The 16,298-nt window shown below is 44.0% G+C and overlaps 2 protein-coding genes across 2 annotated transcripts; both read right to left on the reverse strand.

Moving 5' to 3' along the window:
- Positions 1-2,074: 2,074 nt before the first annotated feature.
- On the reverse strand, positions 2,075-3,000 carry LOC134284266 (trypsin 5G1-like). Its single transcript, XM_062843008.1, has one exon. The coding sequence runs from the start codon at positions 2,954-2,956 to the stop codon at positions 2,150-2,152; it is 807 nt and encodes a 268-aa protein (XP_062698992.1). The 5' UTR covers positions 2,957-3,000; the 3' UTR covers positions 2,075-2,149.
- Positions 3,001-9,563: 6,563 nt separating this feature from the next.
- Positions 9,564-15,770, reverse strand: LOC134290855 (uncharacterized). The gene has a single exon (XM_062858069.1). It carries the CDS (start codon positions 15,768-15,770, stop codon positions 9,564-9,566), a length of 6,207 nt encoding a protein of 2,068 aa, XP_062714053.1.
- Positions 15,771-16,298: the final 528 nt, after the last annotated feature.

Here is a 16,298-nt window from a genome sequence, read left to right on the forward strand (position 1 = left end):
CCTTAATGGGATGCTGGAGTCAATATGATCCAGACAGGCTCGCTGAACGAACACTGCAATATCGAGGTGTGCCTAGCCTAACAGCTTAGGAGGGTTACCTCTGAAGAGTTTCCGAGAGAAATCCCGGGAGGAATCCCGTAAGAAACGTCGATTGGAATCCTTGAAAGAATCCCAAAAGGAAATTCGGCAGGAATCTCGGGTGAATCCCTGAAGGACACCTGGTAGGAACCCAAGAAGAAATCTTGAAAGAATTCCGTTAGGAATCCTTAAAGGTATCCGGGGAGGAAATTTAAGAGGAATAACTTGACAAATTCTGGGGAAAAATCCGCCAAGGAATGCGACAGTGAAATCCTGAAGGAAACTGTCAAGGAATCCCTGAAGAAGTACCAGAAGGGATCACAGGAGGAATTCCTGAAGGAATGATAGGAGGAATAGACGGATCAATCGGGTGGAATTTCTAGACGAATTCCGGAGGTACCCCCTGAAGTAGTCTAGGAAGAAATCTCAAAAGCAATCTTCGATGGGATGTCGGGAACAGTTCCGGGAAGAATCTCTGAGGGAATCCCGGGCCGAGTTCGTGTAGGCATCCATGGAACAATCTTTTTTGGATTGCAGGATACCTGGAGAAATTCCACTGGAAGTTATGGAAGAAATTTCTAAAGGAATCTTGGAAGGTTTTTAGAATATCTCTGGAAAGAAAATTAAGTGTAGGACAATTTGCGGACCCTTCGCCGAGAGCGGAACTGGAGACGCACAGCCATGGACCGAGTCAAATGGAGACGACTCCTACGTACAACAGAGGACACTCAGGCCTTAGTCTGATCGGTAAGGTAAGTAAGGAAAGAAAGTTAGATAAAATCCCGAATATATCACCGCAAGAAATCGCTCATGGTATATCGGAATAAATCTTGGTATGAATCACTAGACTAATTCCGAGAAAAATCCATGGAAGAAACCTGGCAGGAATTCCCTGGGAACTCGCTTTTAAGGATTCCCTGGAGGATTCGCTTTGGGAATAAAGGGTGAAGTCCCATAATAAATCCCGCAAAAAATCCCTGGCGGCTTTTCGGAAAAAAAAAAAACCACAGACCTCTCTCAGGAAATCCCTCGAGGAATTTCTGGAGAAACTTTTACAAAAGAATCGGGAGTAATGCTTGAAGAAATCCCTGTGAAATCTCATGGGGAATCTCTGAAAGGATTTCAACCTTCAAAACCTTGGGAACCTTGAAAAACCCGCACCGTTGTCTCTGGAACAATCCCTGGATGATTTTTTTAAGGAATCCCACAAGAAAAAAGACACGGACACGTTTCACAATTTTTGAAGGAGTGACGGTAAGATTTCCTTCAGGAATCACGGGAGGAATCTCGTTACGGAGTAACGCAAATTCTAGGCGAAATCGCCGCAGAAATCCCTTGTGAAAATATCAGAAGGAATCTTTGGAAGAACCTTTGGAGAACCCCCGAAAGTAATCCTTGGAGAACCTTTATGCGGAATCCTTCAGGATTCCCTAAAAGAATCTCTGGAGGAACCCTGAAAGGTATCCTTAGAGTATATAACCTATTTGAGAAATCCTACAGGAGTCCTTTGAAGAATCCTCTTGAGACTACTGAGAAGCATCTCTGAAGGAACGCTGAAAGGAATTCTTAGAGGTACTTATTTGCGAATGCCTGGTAAAATCCCTTTAAGAGTACCGAAAAAAAATCTCTGAAAGAATCCGTGCCGAAATCCCTGGCAGAATCCATAGAATAGAGGAATTCATGGCGGAAGTCCGATAGCCAAATATGGAATCTTTCAATCCTGACAATCCTGACAAAAATCCCAAGAGCTTTCGCATGAGGAATTACGAGACGAATTTCGGTGGAAATCCCTGGATAAGTAATGAAAAAAATCTACAGGAGGCATTATGTAGGTCAAAATAATCATGATGTTCTTCTAATTCTTAATCATGATCAGAATATCAGGGAAACAAATTTACTTTACATTTGAAATTGTTTTCACCAATCGCATTCACATGTAATATTTGTTTAAATCATTCAGCATTTGAAAAAAAATACATGAGAAATTCTCAGGAGATTTGTAGTTTTTAGTAGTGTTTTATATTTTCAGTGACTTTTAATCGACTATTCCTCAATTTACATCAGTCTCATCTCAAACCCCACTGGTTTCCTTGATCCATTCGCGAACGGTAGCCACCCGAGAGTAAACTCCTGGATATCCTTCCTCGGCACAGCCCTTACCCCAGGACACCACTCCGACCAGCTTAGATCCCTCAACCAGCGGGCCACCGGAATCACCCTGGCAAGCGTCCTTGCCTCCCTTGTCAAAACCGGCACACAGCATCCGTGGGGTGATCTCGCCGAACGAAGCATAAGCCTGCACGCACTTCTCCTGGTTGACAGCCGGAACGTAAGCCGCCCTAAGTTCCGCACCCGTCTCCAACGCGCTCTGGGTATTGCCCCATCCGGAAACCTGCAGACACGATCCATCCTGAACCGGCTCGTCCTGCTCCGGAAGCTCAACAGCGTACAGGTCCTCGTTCAGTTCCAGCTCTTCGTTCAACTCCAACAACGCAAAGTCGTAATCGACATTCGAGTAATCGTACTCCGGATGTTGAACGACACGCTTGACCGGTACCAGTTGACCACCCTGGCTATGCAGACTGGATCCGACGCGTAAACTCATCCGCGGATCTTCGCTACTGGCGGAGCAATGGGCGGCCGTCAGGACCCATTTACGGGAGATAATGGATCCTCCGCAGAAGTGTCCGAAATCGTGCTGTAGCGACACCTGGAACGGCACATCAGCAATGTCCACCTCGTATCCACCGACGATACGGCCCGACGATCGTAAGAACGGGTTGGACCATGGACGCAAAGAATGCGGGCGGTTCGGTAGGGCCTCACCGGAAATGGTGAGAACGCTAGCAACTGCTAGAACGGTGAACAGAGAGGCCATTGCTGAATTGCGTTTGGTAGAAGTGTAGATGCAGAACTGTGGATTGGACAACTGTGGACGATGGTTTTATATTATTCGATCAAGTGGATATGTTGTTTCAAGTGGGAGCTATCTGAAGAGGATTAGGAATTGGTTTTTACTTTGTGAACTAGTAAAAACCAAACCCAAGTAGCCGATTGTCACGTTTCACGATGGATTGTAAGTGATACAAGTCACAACTTTTAAGTGTAGGAACCCTGAGAAAAATCTCTGGAGGAAGTCTGAAAAGAATCCCTAATGGCATCCGGAGAGCAATGTACATTCCTCTGAAAGATTTTTTTTTTCAAATTCCGGGAAGAATCCCTAGAGGATATTTCTCTTCAAGAAGTGATCCTGACAAGAATCCCAAGATCATTCGCATGAGGAATTACGAGACGAATCTCGGTGCAAAAATCATACAGGAGGCATTATGTAGGCCCAACTATCCATGATGTTCTTCTAATTCTTAACCCTCGAGCGATCGCGCTATTTGAGACAACACGTTGAAAAAAGCTCGCTTTTTGTACTCATCATTAGCGTGGTGCTGGCGGTGGTGATCAAACACGGGAGTTACGGACGGTTAATCATGATCAGAATATCAAAACGTCCTGTAGTTTGGAACTAAGTAAGCAATAAGGTATTTGTTTTAAAACACAAGTAATGGTTGGAATTCAATTCAAAGGTTTCAAAAGTTTAAATTTATTTTGAGACATGCGGAGCAGAAAAACATATTGTATTGAATTGTTCTAGAACGCTCTGAAATCTTGAAGTCTGTAGGTAAAACTGTTTATAAGTTACCCTCTTCGATAGTGCGTAATTTAGCACGTATTCGCTCCAGTAGGTGGAGCTACTAATCATGAAACAGTTTGCTTTGATAGGAGTTGCGTCAACAGCCATTGCCAATATCGTCGCGCTCGTATCTCAATAATCAGACCATATGGACGAATTTCGTCTTCGGCAAAGTTGATCAGGACATCCAGAGCTATCCGTTAATGAGCTACTTGGTTCTAGGTTTATCCGCTAGCACCAGCTAGTATTTCGAGAATCAGGCTACATAGAAGAATTTCGTTTTCGGCAAAGTTGATCAGGACATCAGAAGCTTTCAGATAGTGAACTAGTTAGTTCTAGATTTATCGATTAGGTAACGCTAGTGAATCCCAAAAATTCTTAGCTGCTGTATCTCGAGAATCAGATTACATAGAAGAATTTCGTCTTCGGCAAAGTTGATCAGTACATCAAGAGCTAGCCGTTAATGAACTAGTTGGTTCTAGGTTTATCCGCTAGGTGGTGGTAGTGAGTCTTAAAAATTCTAAACTTCTGTATCTCAAGAATCAGACTACATAGAAGAATTTCGTCTTTGGCAAAGTTGATCAGGACATCAGAAGCCATCCGATAGTGAACTAGTTGATTCTAGATTTATCCGCTTAATGGCGCTAGTGAGTCCTAAAATTTCTTAGCTGCTGTATCTGGAGAATCAGACTACATAGAAGAATTTCGTCTTCGGCGAAGTTGATCAGGACATCAAGAGCTAGCCGTTAGTGAACTAATTGGTTCTAGGTTTATCCGCTAGGTGGTGGTAGTCAGTCTTAAAAATTCAAAACTTCTGGATCTTAAGAATCAGACTACATAGAAGAATTTCGTCTTCGAAAAAGTTGATCAGGACCTCAAAAATTATCGGATAGTAAACTAGTTGGTTCTAGATTTATCCACTTGGTGACGCTAGTGAGTCCTTAAAATTATTGGCTGCTGTATTTCGAGAACCAGACTACTAAGAATAATTTAGTCTTCGGCAAAGTTGATCAGGACATCAAAAGCTATCCCATAGTGAACTAGTTGGTTCTTATCCGCTAGGTGGCGCTAGTGAGTCCGAAAATGGCAGCTATATTATCGCACAATTAAAAATTAGAAATTAGCAATAAACTTGATCAAATTTGCCTAACACTTTGTATGGACGAAGCAATAAAAAATCAGGTTTTTATTGAATTGCTCGAAATTCTATGAAAATTTTTCAATAGTTTTTCGTGCAGATGATAAAAAGAAGGAGCATCTCTCTGTTATAAAAGACTGAGATAGTTTTCATCAATATTTTTGTAAGATATTGGCTATTGCTAATTCTTGCCGTTTCAGTGCGCGTTAATATTTTAGTCTCCGAAAGTTCTTAGCAGCTGTATCGAACAAATCATATGAACTGAAAAACTAACACGAGGCTATTTGCGTCATCGACGATTTACAGAATTTTTGTCACAACTCTTGTTCCAAGGGGTTGTGCACTTCCTTCAGGCCAAAGGCTACGCTCCAAACAAATTTCGAAATTTTTGTATGAACAAAAGACTACGAGGAGAGGAGGGGGGGGAGGTCTGAGATGGCCGAAAAAAGTCAATCGGTAAAATACTCTATTACTAATGTAACCCCTTTCTGGAACAATTGAAACTATAAATTTTCTATCATGGGAATATCAACTTTTAATTGCATCATGTTCAGTCCTTTAAAACAAATTTACATAAAAATTGGAATTTTTTTTCAACGTTTCATGTGCATATGCCCCACTTTGTATTAAAAATAAAATTTTACCGTAGATTTCCGTTTAAATGACTGCAATAACTCTATTTTATGTTTATGAGATACTCCTGAAAAAAAATCAGACATATAGTGTTATTTTGGCACAGTTCGTGCGTTAATGGGCTAGTGGCTGTACAGACTGAATGAAGCATAACATAAGGAAGCAAACACAAGAAATGGAAACGGAGAAGAAACAATCTTTGCAAAAAGTTGCATCGCTTCCAACTGAAATCGAGCCCTAGCTTCACAACAAGATATAAAGAAAAGCTTGGTGATTCTAACCAAACTCTAAGAGCTTCAGCTGCAGCTTGATCGACTTCCCGTAGTTATTACACTCAGCCAAATTAGCTTAAGAATTTATTATCGACAATATCGTAAATAGCGAGTTTTTTTATTCACCCAACGCAACGTTTCGACACTGCTATGGTGCCTTCCTCAGGGTAAAATTACTTATTTATTAAAAAAAAATAAACGCTAAGATTGCGTAGCCGTTAACGAATAGTATCCAAGATAGAATCAAGTTTACAGTCAATTTTCAACAGCAAAATTCATAAGGTATTTTGGTGAATTTTGTTGATCATAAATTATTGATTAATTTACAATAAAAGTAGAAAATATACACATGTTACAACTTCTTCTTCTTCTTTGTGACTTTACGTCCCCACTGGGACTTGACCTGCCTCGCTTCCACTTTGTGTTCTTTGAGCACTTCCACAGTTTTTAATTGAAGGGCTTTCTTTGCCTGCCATTGCATGAATTTGTATATATTGTGAGGCAAGGACAATGATACACTATGCCCAGGGAATCGAGAAAATTTTCTCGACTGGGACGGGAATCGAACCCGCCGTCTCCGGATTGGCGATCCATAGCCTTAACCACTAGGCTAACTGGAGGCCCCACAAATGTTGCAACGCACAGGGTGTTCAATAAGTTTGGTTGGTGACCTATTCAATAAATACATTTAGTATGAAAATCTAATTTACATACAGATGTGAAATGAATTCAAGTTATATGGTGTATTCGAACTTATTAAACACCTTGTACATTTTGTGTCACTAAACGATATCGTAACCATCCACAGCCGTCTGCAACTCACAATCCACATCCATAAACCCATCGCCTATATCGGTAGTGCATTGACGAACGAGTGCGCATCAGAATCGGTGCTTGAGTTTACATCATTTCGACGAAGTTACACCAACCAGACGGGGGTGTCTTGTTGCCGCGACGGTACGGAGGAACCAGGATTCGAAAACTCTACAGGTGATTTTTTCCAACCCCCTGGAGTGATCTCCCCCAGCTTCCTCGCGGTGGCGGCAACAGACACCACCCTCCCCCAGTATGGTACCTCGAGCCGAACATCAAATACCTGTTCAAATGTTTCATCATGTGCGCACTCGAGAAAAGAAATCCTATCGCTATAGATGGCCTGGCCATAGCCAAGCAAGCAGCAGCGGAGTCATGAAGTGCAGATGTGAAGCGCGTGTGGCTGTGTGGTTTTGATGGCTCGGCTCGCTCAACAGAGCTTTGTGACGACGACGCTGTCAGCCGGGTTGCATACATGTCAGGCGTGATGGTTGGAATGCCGAATAACACGCACACCGACCGACTGAACAGTATCGGGTGGAATCGTTTGATTTTTCAGCTGAACACGTCTAACTGATTGTTCCGGAGTGCACGTGCGTCGAGGGAATCGGAGCAAATGTGACATGGATTGTCGTGCACAATTGATGGAGTGGTTCGGCAATTTGAATATGCAGTAAAAATGTCGATACCGGTTCTAAGTTGTCACTTTTAAGATTGACTCTTATTCTTCAATGCATAATGAAATCTGTTGGAACTCAACGTTTGCAAAAAATGGGAAAACTCGAACTCACTGAGAGTCATAAACCCATGTTTACTCAATTCTACCTCAATCTTTGAAGCGTACACACTTTTGCAAAAATTATAGAAAGTTTGGGGTCTCCAGTTAGTCTAGTGATTAAGGCTATTGATCGCCAATCCGGAGACGGCGGGTTCGATACCCGTTCCGGTCGGGAAATTTTTCTCGACTACCTGGGCATAGTGTATTATTGTACTTGCCTCACAATATACAAATTCATGCAATGACAGGCAGAGAAAGTCTTTCAGTTAATAACTGTGGATATGCTCAAATAAGACTAAGTTGAAGCGAAGCAGGCCACGTCCCAGTGGGGACGTAGAGCCATAAAGAAGAAGAAAAAGAAGAAGAATAAGAAAATTTTCAAAATAATTAAATCTGGAATTTCATTCAAAATTCCATCCACCAATTAGGGAAAAGTTAAAACAGAAAAGAAAAGCGATGGATGGTTAAAGGCAAAAGTTGACGAAGAAATTGTAATCAATGCACTCAATCAAATAGGTCAAAATCTATAATACGTAAATCTTGCCTTTAACAATCTGACTATTCCCACGATGTATCGTTATTACACTTTTTTTTTCAATTGTTGCATTCCTCTTGAACATTTCAACGCTCATTTCCATACACAAACTGTGAGCAAATGAAAGCCTTCCTGAAGTACCGGCGAAGAAATCGAATATCCCATTCCAGCTGAAGTCAGCTGGAAACAACCGACCATCCCCAACACGATCCGCATCTGATCTTTCCCCAGCTCGAATGCCTAGCTCTAGCGCCTAGCTAGGTATACATAACAATGACGTCAATTTCCGAGGAATGTTCTGTTTTCGCATTCCTCTTGCTAGCACCGCCACGCCGCGCCGTAGTCGTGCAGATCGTCTCGCTCGTCGCTGCTGGAAGCCAATCGAAAGACAAACAGTGATTTCAATTATCGAACAGTAGCGCCGCGCCGCCAACCCGCTTGGCAAAAGCTTCGGAATGGTATCGGTATCGGAGGCAAAACCGCCACGCTGCACACGTTCCAGCGACGACGTAAGCAATATGAACAGCCGCATACAATCACTTTGCAACCTGTCCTGCGGGTGTGCACTGTGGACGGTTTTCTCACAGTTTGTTGGTCAAAACCCAAGAAACATTTTTAAGTAAAATCGACTAGAAGAGATTCTTAGAACCATCATAAAACCAGAATTAGGTTCTATGGCGGGTTTCAAAACCCCTACAAAACTAAATGGTCATAGGAATGCTACTTGGGGAATGAAGTTCTATTTTAACCTTCACGTATCCGACTAGGACACTGCGTGAGCGATTCCAATTGGCAGCTGCACCTACACCTGTACGGCGCCTAAATGTATTCTAGTCTAATTCTATTATATCGAACTGGTTGCTTTTGCGATAGTTAATTTTCGTGAATTTTCATCCGATTGTTTTGAAGTTGCCATCAATTGATCATAAATTGGTACAAGTAGCCATGCAATATCCAGAACCATTCCGGAGATATTCCGGATTGTACTGAGATCAGAGGGAAGGTGCCAAATTGGCAAAAAGTGAATATTTCATGTGTTATTGTGGTTGAATTATCGGTTTTCAGCGGATTTTTTTTATGTGAACAATGACACACAACTGCGATAACCAGATTTGAATAAGTTGACCAATCCGGATCACCGTGGCAGGTTCCGAGGGGGCCTCATGGGGACTGTTCGGATCGTATACAGAAAACTCCTTGAATCAACTCCGTTGTGAGTAGATCAAACTACAAAAATGTTATTTATTTAGTAATAGGGTCAACAAACAGTATGAATTCACTTACGGATAGTTTTTCTCCTCCTGCAGATAGAACTCTGATCAATTCACAGTTTGCCTCCGAATCTTCCTCTTCTTACAGCCGTTAGTTTTGACCTAATCCATGTTTATAAACCCTTTGCGTAAGTTATTATTGTATTATTATCAATTTCACTTTACTTACAATTATTTTATTTGCAATAAATCCAATTTTGTTTGTTTTACACCTTCAATTCACAAATCTCAATTTTCTAATTCAATAGTTCACATTTCTCAACTTCAACAACGTGATTTGCTATTTTTCTGTTTACATTTCTTTTCGACAACTCTGTCAGCTACTTATACACGCCAAATTCGAAACCCCCCACTTCAAGCTCAAACCTCATCAGTCACATTTGAACAGGACAATGTTGCCAGCGGTGTTGTTTCCAACAAATCCCCGGCCCGTAAACCTGGTCCGGTCTCTGCATCGGGTCCAGCGTTACCGCCTTCAATTTCCAAAACCGCTAGCTTGGCTGTTGACCTTCTGTAAACTCCGCTGTTGGTTCGAACCCAGGCCTGCCGTATTCTGCCGTCCTTGGACACGATTGGCTCCTCCACTATTCCTCGAACCCATAGTTTCCGGTTGTTTCCATCAACCACGTAGACAACATCACCTGTCTTCAACTGTCTCGTTTCGTTGAACCACTTGCCACGTTTGTTTATTGTAGGCACATATTCTGCGATCCAGCGTTTCCACAACTCTTCTGCTAATTTTTGCGATCGATGGTAAGCGTTGCGAAGAGCCTCTCCAGATTGTGGAACAGGTGGAACCAAAAACGGTTCAATGGAAGATACACCCTTCAAAAAATGATTAGGACTTAGCGATTCTGTCGATTCTTCAGATACGTAAGTCAACGGACGAGAGTTCACCAAATCTTCGGCTTCCACTATCGTCGTTTTCAAAACTTCGTCCGTTAAAGACCTTCCGTCGTCCAATGACATTAAGGCCCCTTTCACTGTTCTGACGAGGCGCTCCCACGAACCTCCCATATGAGGGGTGGCAGGAGGTATGAATCGCCATTTGGTACGCGCATCGGTTACCGCATCAGCACATTCTTCCTCTATGGCACGAATCTTCACTTGAATCTCCTTGCTGGCTGCTTTTAAGTTGGTACCATTGTCGGATATGAATTCTAGCGGAGGTCCTCGGCGGCACACAAATCTCCTAATAGCCATTAGGCATGAAGCTGCGGACAAATCGTGTGCAACTTCCAGGTGAACTGCGCGAATCACCAAACAAGTAAATAGGACGATCCATCTTTTCTGATGACCGCGACCGACTACCACGTCAACTGGTCCAAAATAGTCGACCCCAACGAAGCTGAATGGATGTTGGTAAGGAGAAAGTCTTTCTACGGGCAACGGTGCCATTCTGGGAATACTTGGTCGATTTCGGTTTACTCTGCACCACATACAAGCGGATGATGATTTCTTTACAGCTGCGTTCAGGTTCTCCACATAATATCGTTGCCGTAGTTCGTTCTTCACAGTTTCACGAAAAGCATGTCCAAATCTCTCGTGATAATGTTGAATTATTCTTTTGGTTACCTCATGTTCCTTCGGAAGAATGACAGGAAAGCGTAAATCAAAGGGCAAAAGTTCAGCATCTTTAGCTCTTCCTTCCATGCGAATGAGCCCATCACTGTCGATCAACGGAGTAAGTTTGTACAACGGGCTTGATCGTTCTAACGGGTACCACTGATCCACAGGTCGTTGTTGGTTTTTCAGCAGCACCTTCACCTCATCCGCATACGCTTCAGCTTGAGCCATTTTGACCAGCAAACACTCCGCCTTTCGATACTCTTCCTGCTTTAGTGGCACTCGAACTGCAGCCGGTGATCCTCGATGTCGCAACAACCGTTCCTGTCTTGGGGTCGGTTTCAACGATTCAATAGGCAGTCCATTCTTCACATTTCTGCAATTTGTCACGAATCTATACACGCAAGCAATGGTGCGCACCAGCACATTCCATTTCGAAATTCGCCTAACATCCACAAGAGGCTGTAGCACGGTAACGTCGTGGAACAAGTGGACCGCTCTAACTTCCTCTTCTATGTTTGCTGGCAGCATTGGTTGACGCGGCCACTCTGCTTCGTCCCGGTATAGGAAACTTGGACCGTTCAGCCAGGCACTTCCTTTATCGAAACTCCATTCTCGGCATCTTTTGGTCAGCTTATCGGCCACATTATGCTTGGTAGGAACCCACCGCCAGTCCGTTAATCTGGTTAGATCCAAAATCTCTCCAATGCGAAAACCTACGTACGGCTTATACCGGCGTTGATCAGAGCGTATCCAGGAGAGAACAGTTCGTGAATCACACCAGAAAAATACTTGTCCAGGAACGATCCTGTGGTTGTCGCACACCGTCTTCGCTAGTCTAGCACCCATAACGGCAGCTTGAAGTTCCAGTCGTGGTATCGTCAATTGTTTGAGCGGCGCTACCTTCGTTCGGCTCATAACTAATGCACACCGAACCTCCCCGTCAACTACTGCGCGAAAGTAAGCGACGGAACCGTAAGCAGCCTCACTAGCATCGGTGAATACGTGTAGTTGAACGTTGCATAGTTGATCACTGGTAGCATCACCGAAATAGGCCCTCGGGATTCTCAATTCGTGAATTTTCGTCATTTGCTGGGACCAATCGTTCCACTTCCTAAGAGATTCTTCGTCAATCGGTGTATCCCAATCGCATCCGGTCCTCCACAAATCTTGTACCAGCATTTTACCAAGCACGGTGAACGGCGACAATAGTCCAATCGGGTCAAACATTGACATGATACGGCTGAGGATTCCACGTTTCGTCGGATGTTCTTCGTTTGTACAGGAAGGAGTAGCGAACAAGAAACAGTCGCTTTGAGTATCCCAAATTATTCCTAGGACACGATCCGCCCCCGCTGTCTTGTCCTTCAGGTGGACGGTAGATGTGAAACTTTCCTCACCCATCTGTTCAAGGAAGGTTGACGAGTTGCTTACCCAGTTTCTTATGTGGAATCCACCTTTGGAATGAACAAGTTTTACCTCGCTGGCCAGCTTTACTGCTTCAGACACGGAATCAACGCTATCATAGTAATCATCCACATAGTGGCGCTTTGTAATAGCGGAGGCTGCGTTCGGGAACTGGTTGGCATATTCTTCCGCGTTTAAATTCTTTATGAATTGAGCGGAACACGGTGAGCAAGTTGATCCGAAGGTCGCAACGTCCATCACGTATATCCTTGGCTCTGGATCATCTGGGTTGGAGCGGTATAAAAAACGCTGCGCCTGTCGGTCTTCCTTCCTTATCTTCAGTTGGTGGTACATTTCTTTTATGTCACCACCAAACCCAACTCGACGTTCACGGAAGCAGCTTAGAACGGACGAGAGAGACGACAACATGTCCGGCCCTTTTAACAGCTCCGTATTTAGCGAGATACCTTGAACGGTTGCTGCTGCATCCCACACAAGGCGCAGCTTATCAGGCTTGTGAGGATGCTGTACTACGTTAAGTGGAAGATACCATACTTCCGATGGATTGGGCACCCCTAATTCGTCTTCAGTTGCAATGTGTGCGTATTGCTTCATTTGGTAATCTTCAATCTGCAGACGGACGGCTTCTTGCATCTGCGGATTTTTCGCCAACTTTCGTTCTAAAGCCAGCAATCTTCGTTTCGCCATACCGTAGCTGTCGGGAAACCTTCTTTCGTCGGTTCGCCAAAGCAAACCTGTCTCGAACTGGTCGCCAATCCGAATAGTGGTTGTCCGTAGGATCTCCTGTGCCCGGCGATTTTCACTTGATTCAAGAACATTTGAGGGTGAAACCCCAGCCTCCTCAATAGCGTATTGAGTGCGGATGACATCGTGTAGTTCTTGATTGGACACCTGGTTAATTGCGTGGAAGTGTACTTGCACAACTGTCGAACGTTTTTGCCTCAAGGGACCGTAAACGGTCCACCCTAATTTCGTCTTAACTCCAATCGGTTCACCCGGTTGACCGACTCTCGATTCTAGTGGTGCAAATATGTGCAGGTTGTCTAAACCAAGCATGGTTTTCGGTTCCTCGTATCCTAGCTCGGCCACTGGCAAATCTTTCAAGTGTGAAAAGCGCCTTTTTATTTCTTGAAGGCACACATCCTGCTTTGGGAGAACCAATCCAGAAACCGTGTGGGCGCCTTGCAACAGAAACTTCTCGTCGGATCCCCTCGCTGCCAACATTACGTTTACTCGCCTGGATTCGTCCTCGTACCTTTTCATATTTCCGGTCCATGTCACGGTTAGCGGTTCCGGCACCCCTCTCACTTGCAACTGGTTTGTAACAATGTCTTCTATCAACGTCACCGAAGATCCTTCGTCTAGGAATGCCAGAGTGTTTATTGATAGGTCTCCAACTGACAGTGTCACGGGCACCATGCGAAAGATAACAGATCTGTTCACATGACTCTGAGCACTACAGTTCTCGATCACTTGGACAACTTCCTTGGTACGATGCAATAACGGATGATGATATTCCTGACAGTCATTGACGTTGCAGCGTAGCTTAAAGTTGCATCTACTCTTACCATGACTATTCAGGCACAGCATACACAATTTTAGTTTTTCCACCAACTTAAACCGCTCAGTAGCAGGCAACTTCTTAAAGTCATCGCAAAACCTTACCTTATGGTCTGATCTTTTGCACACCCAGCAAGGCTTCGAAACTTTACTAACCACGGATGATTCAACTCTAGACGGCGCATTGTGTACGTGAACGTACTCCCTCCTTTTCTCGTTTCGGTTCTTTTGGTGCACTTGTTCGTGAGGAGCCATCATAGAAAAATCCGCTACTTCCGACACATCCGAGACCACATCGTCGATGAAATCGGTGAACATTCGCAGCGGACTGCCCCGACTATATCTTTTGAAGCGCACCCAGTCCAGTTTGTAGTGGGGTGGAAGTTTTTCCACTAGTTCCTGGACCAACATGGGATTGTTCAGATGATCTGTCAGACCGGCTGCCTCCAGGTGGTCACATAGTTGTTTCACGATTATACCAAAATGGATGAAAGTTTCGAGGCGATCCGCCTTTGGAGCAGGTGCCCTTCGCACCTTCGTTAGCAGAGTCTTTAGCAGCTTTTCTGGTTTCCCAAATAAATTGCGGAGGTCATTGATGATGCCTGGCACGGCCTCTGGTAGTACCAAACGGCTTCGGACAGCTTCCAGAGCTTCGCCTTGCAGACAATCTTGTAACCTTTTCAAGTTGTCTAGGTTAGAGAATCCGCAAGCATTAGTAGTGTTCTCAAAGCTACTAATGAACAAGGGCCAAACCTCTGGTTCACCTCTAAATATCGGTAGTTGTTTGGCCATGAACTGACGAGCTGCCATTTGTTCCGGAGTCAGCCGTTGCCATTGCTCAACCTCTCCGTGATCCACTGGGCGAACGCGCTGTTGCTGGCCAGAAGTGCAATACTGGTTTGGCTCGCTGATTCTTCTGCCGTATCTGCTGTCCATCTGATATGCTGGAGCACGCCCAGATATTTCAGCTCTGCGATTACGTTCGTTAATCATCCTATCAGCAGGGGAATCCTGGAACCCCGGCCCGTCTGGCATTCTATTCCACGGAACGCCCGTTTGTTGACCATGTTCTCGCTCGCTTATCCGATTTTGTTGTTTGCTGAACTGGTTATCCCCCAAGGTTCGTTCCTCGTCCGCTGCCTCGATTGATTCTTCTTCCTCTGTTTCGCTTTCGGTTTCTTCATTGGAGTCTTCTTCTAGCAAAGCCTTCATCCGCTCCAACTTCGACAGCCTTTTCTTTCCCAGCTTCTTGTTTTGCTGAACCGCTGACACTTTGGGAAACGCTCCTCTATAATCCTGAACATGTGCTGACTCTTTCAACCACTGCTCCACTTTATTGCCGCCGGAAGACATCACGACGTGGGATTTTCTCTGCTCGTTCCCTCTATTGAACACCAGCTTGTCTTCAGGTATACCTCCAATAGCACCGTCATCTTCCGTCAACGCATTGACTTGCTGCTTAGATGAGCATTTTGCAACACGGTATTGCTCACGTAACGCCTGCTGTCTTTTCAGGAACTCTTCTTCAGCTGCCAACTTTCTTTCCAGAATAGTTCGCTCTTGCATTAACTGCATTTCCTGCAGTTCCCGCTCTTGCTGTAGCTCCATCTCCCGGATTTCCCTTTCCTGCTTCATTTTCTTCTCGGTTAGGACTCTCTCCATTTCCAAACGCTTTTCCCGCACAGCTCGTTCTTCATCCAACGCCTTCTCCCTAGCAGATTGCTCCTTCACCAGTTCCTCTATCGCTGATACCAAGGCTGATACTGAACTTCTTACCGATCCGGTATCGCTTCTGGAGCCGGACCTCTTGGACTTCTTTTTAACTTTTCCATCCGGTACTTGCAACCGGTTGGTACACTTCGAACAGCTCCATGGTTTGTCCTTTATGTCCTCTCCGACTTCAGCACAACGGAAATGAGCCCAAAATCCGCATTCATCACACTGTACCATGTTTTGATCCGCTCTGTCGGGTGCATCGCAAAGCAAACAGCTCTTTTCGGGTGGGTTGCTCATCTTTTGAGGTTATCCGATAGCTATCCTTTGATTTTGTTCGGATCGTATACAGAAAACTCCTTGAATCAACTCCGTTGTGAGTAGATCAAACTACAAAAATGTTATTTATTTAGTAATAGGGTCAACAAACAGTATGAATTCACTTACGGATAGTTTTTCTCCTCCTGCAGATAGAACTCTGATCAATTCACAGTTTGCCTCCGAATCTTCCTCTTCTTACAGCCGTTAGTTTTGACCTAATCCATGTTTATAAACCCTTTGCGTAAGTTATTATTGTATTATTATCAATTTCACTTTACTTACAATTATTTTATTTGCAATAAATCCAATTTTGTTTGTTTTACACCTTCAATTCACAAATCTCAATTTTCTAATTCAATAGTTCACATTTCTCAACTTCAACAACGTGATTTGCTATTTTTCTGTTTACATTTCTTTTCGACAACTCTGTCAGCTACTTATACACGCCAAATTCGAAACCCCCCACTTCAAGCTCAAACCTCATCAGTCACATTTGAACAGGACAAT

Source organism: Aedes albopictus, chromosome 3 (genome assembly GCF_035046485.1).
Source record: "Aedes albopictus strain Foshan chromosome 3, AalbF5, whole genome shotgun sequence".
In the NCBI taxonomy this organism is placed as follows: domain Eukaryota; kingdom Metazoa; phylum Arthropoda; class Insecta; order Diptera; family Culicidae; genus Aedes; species Aedes albopictus.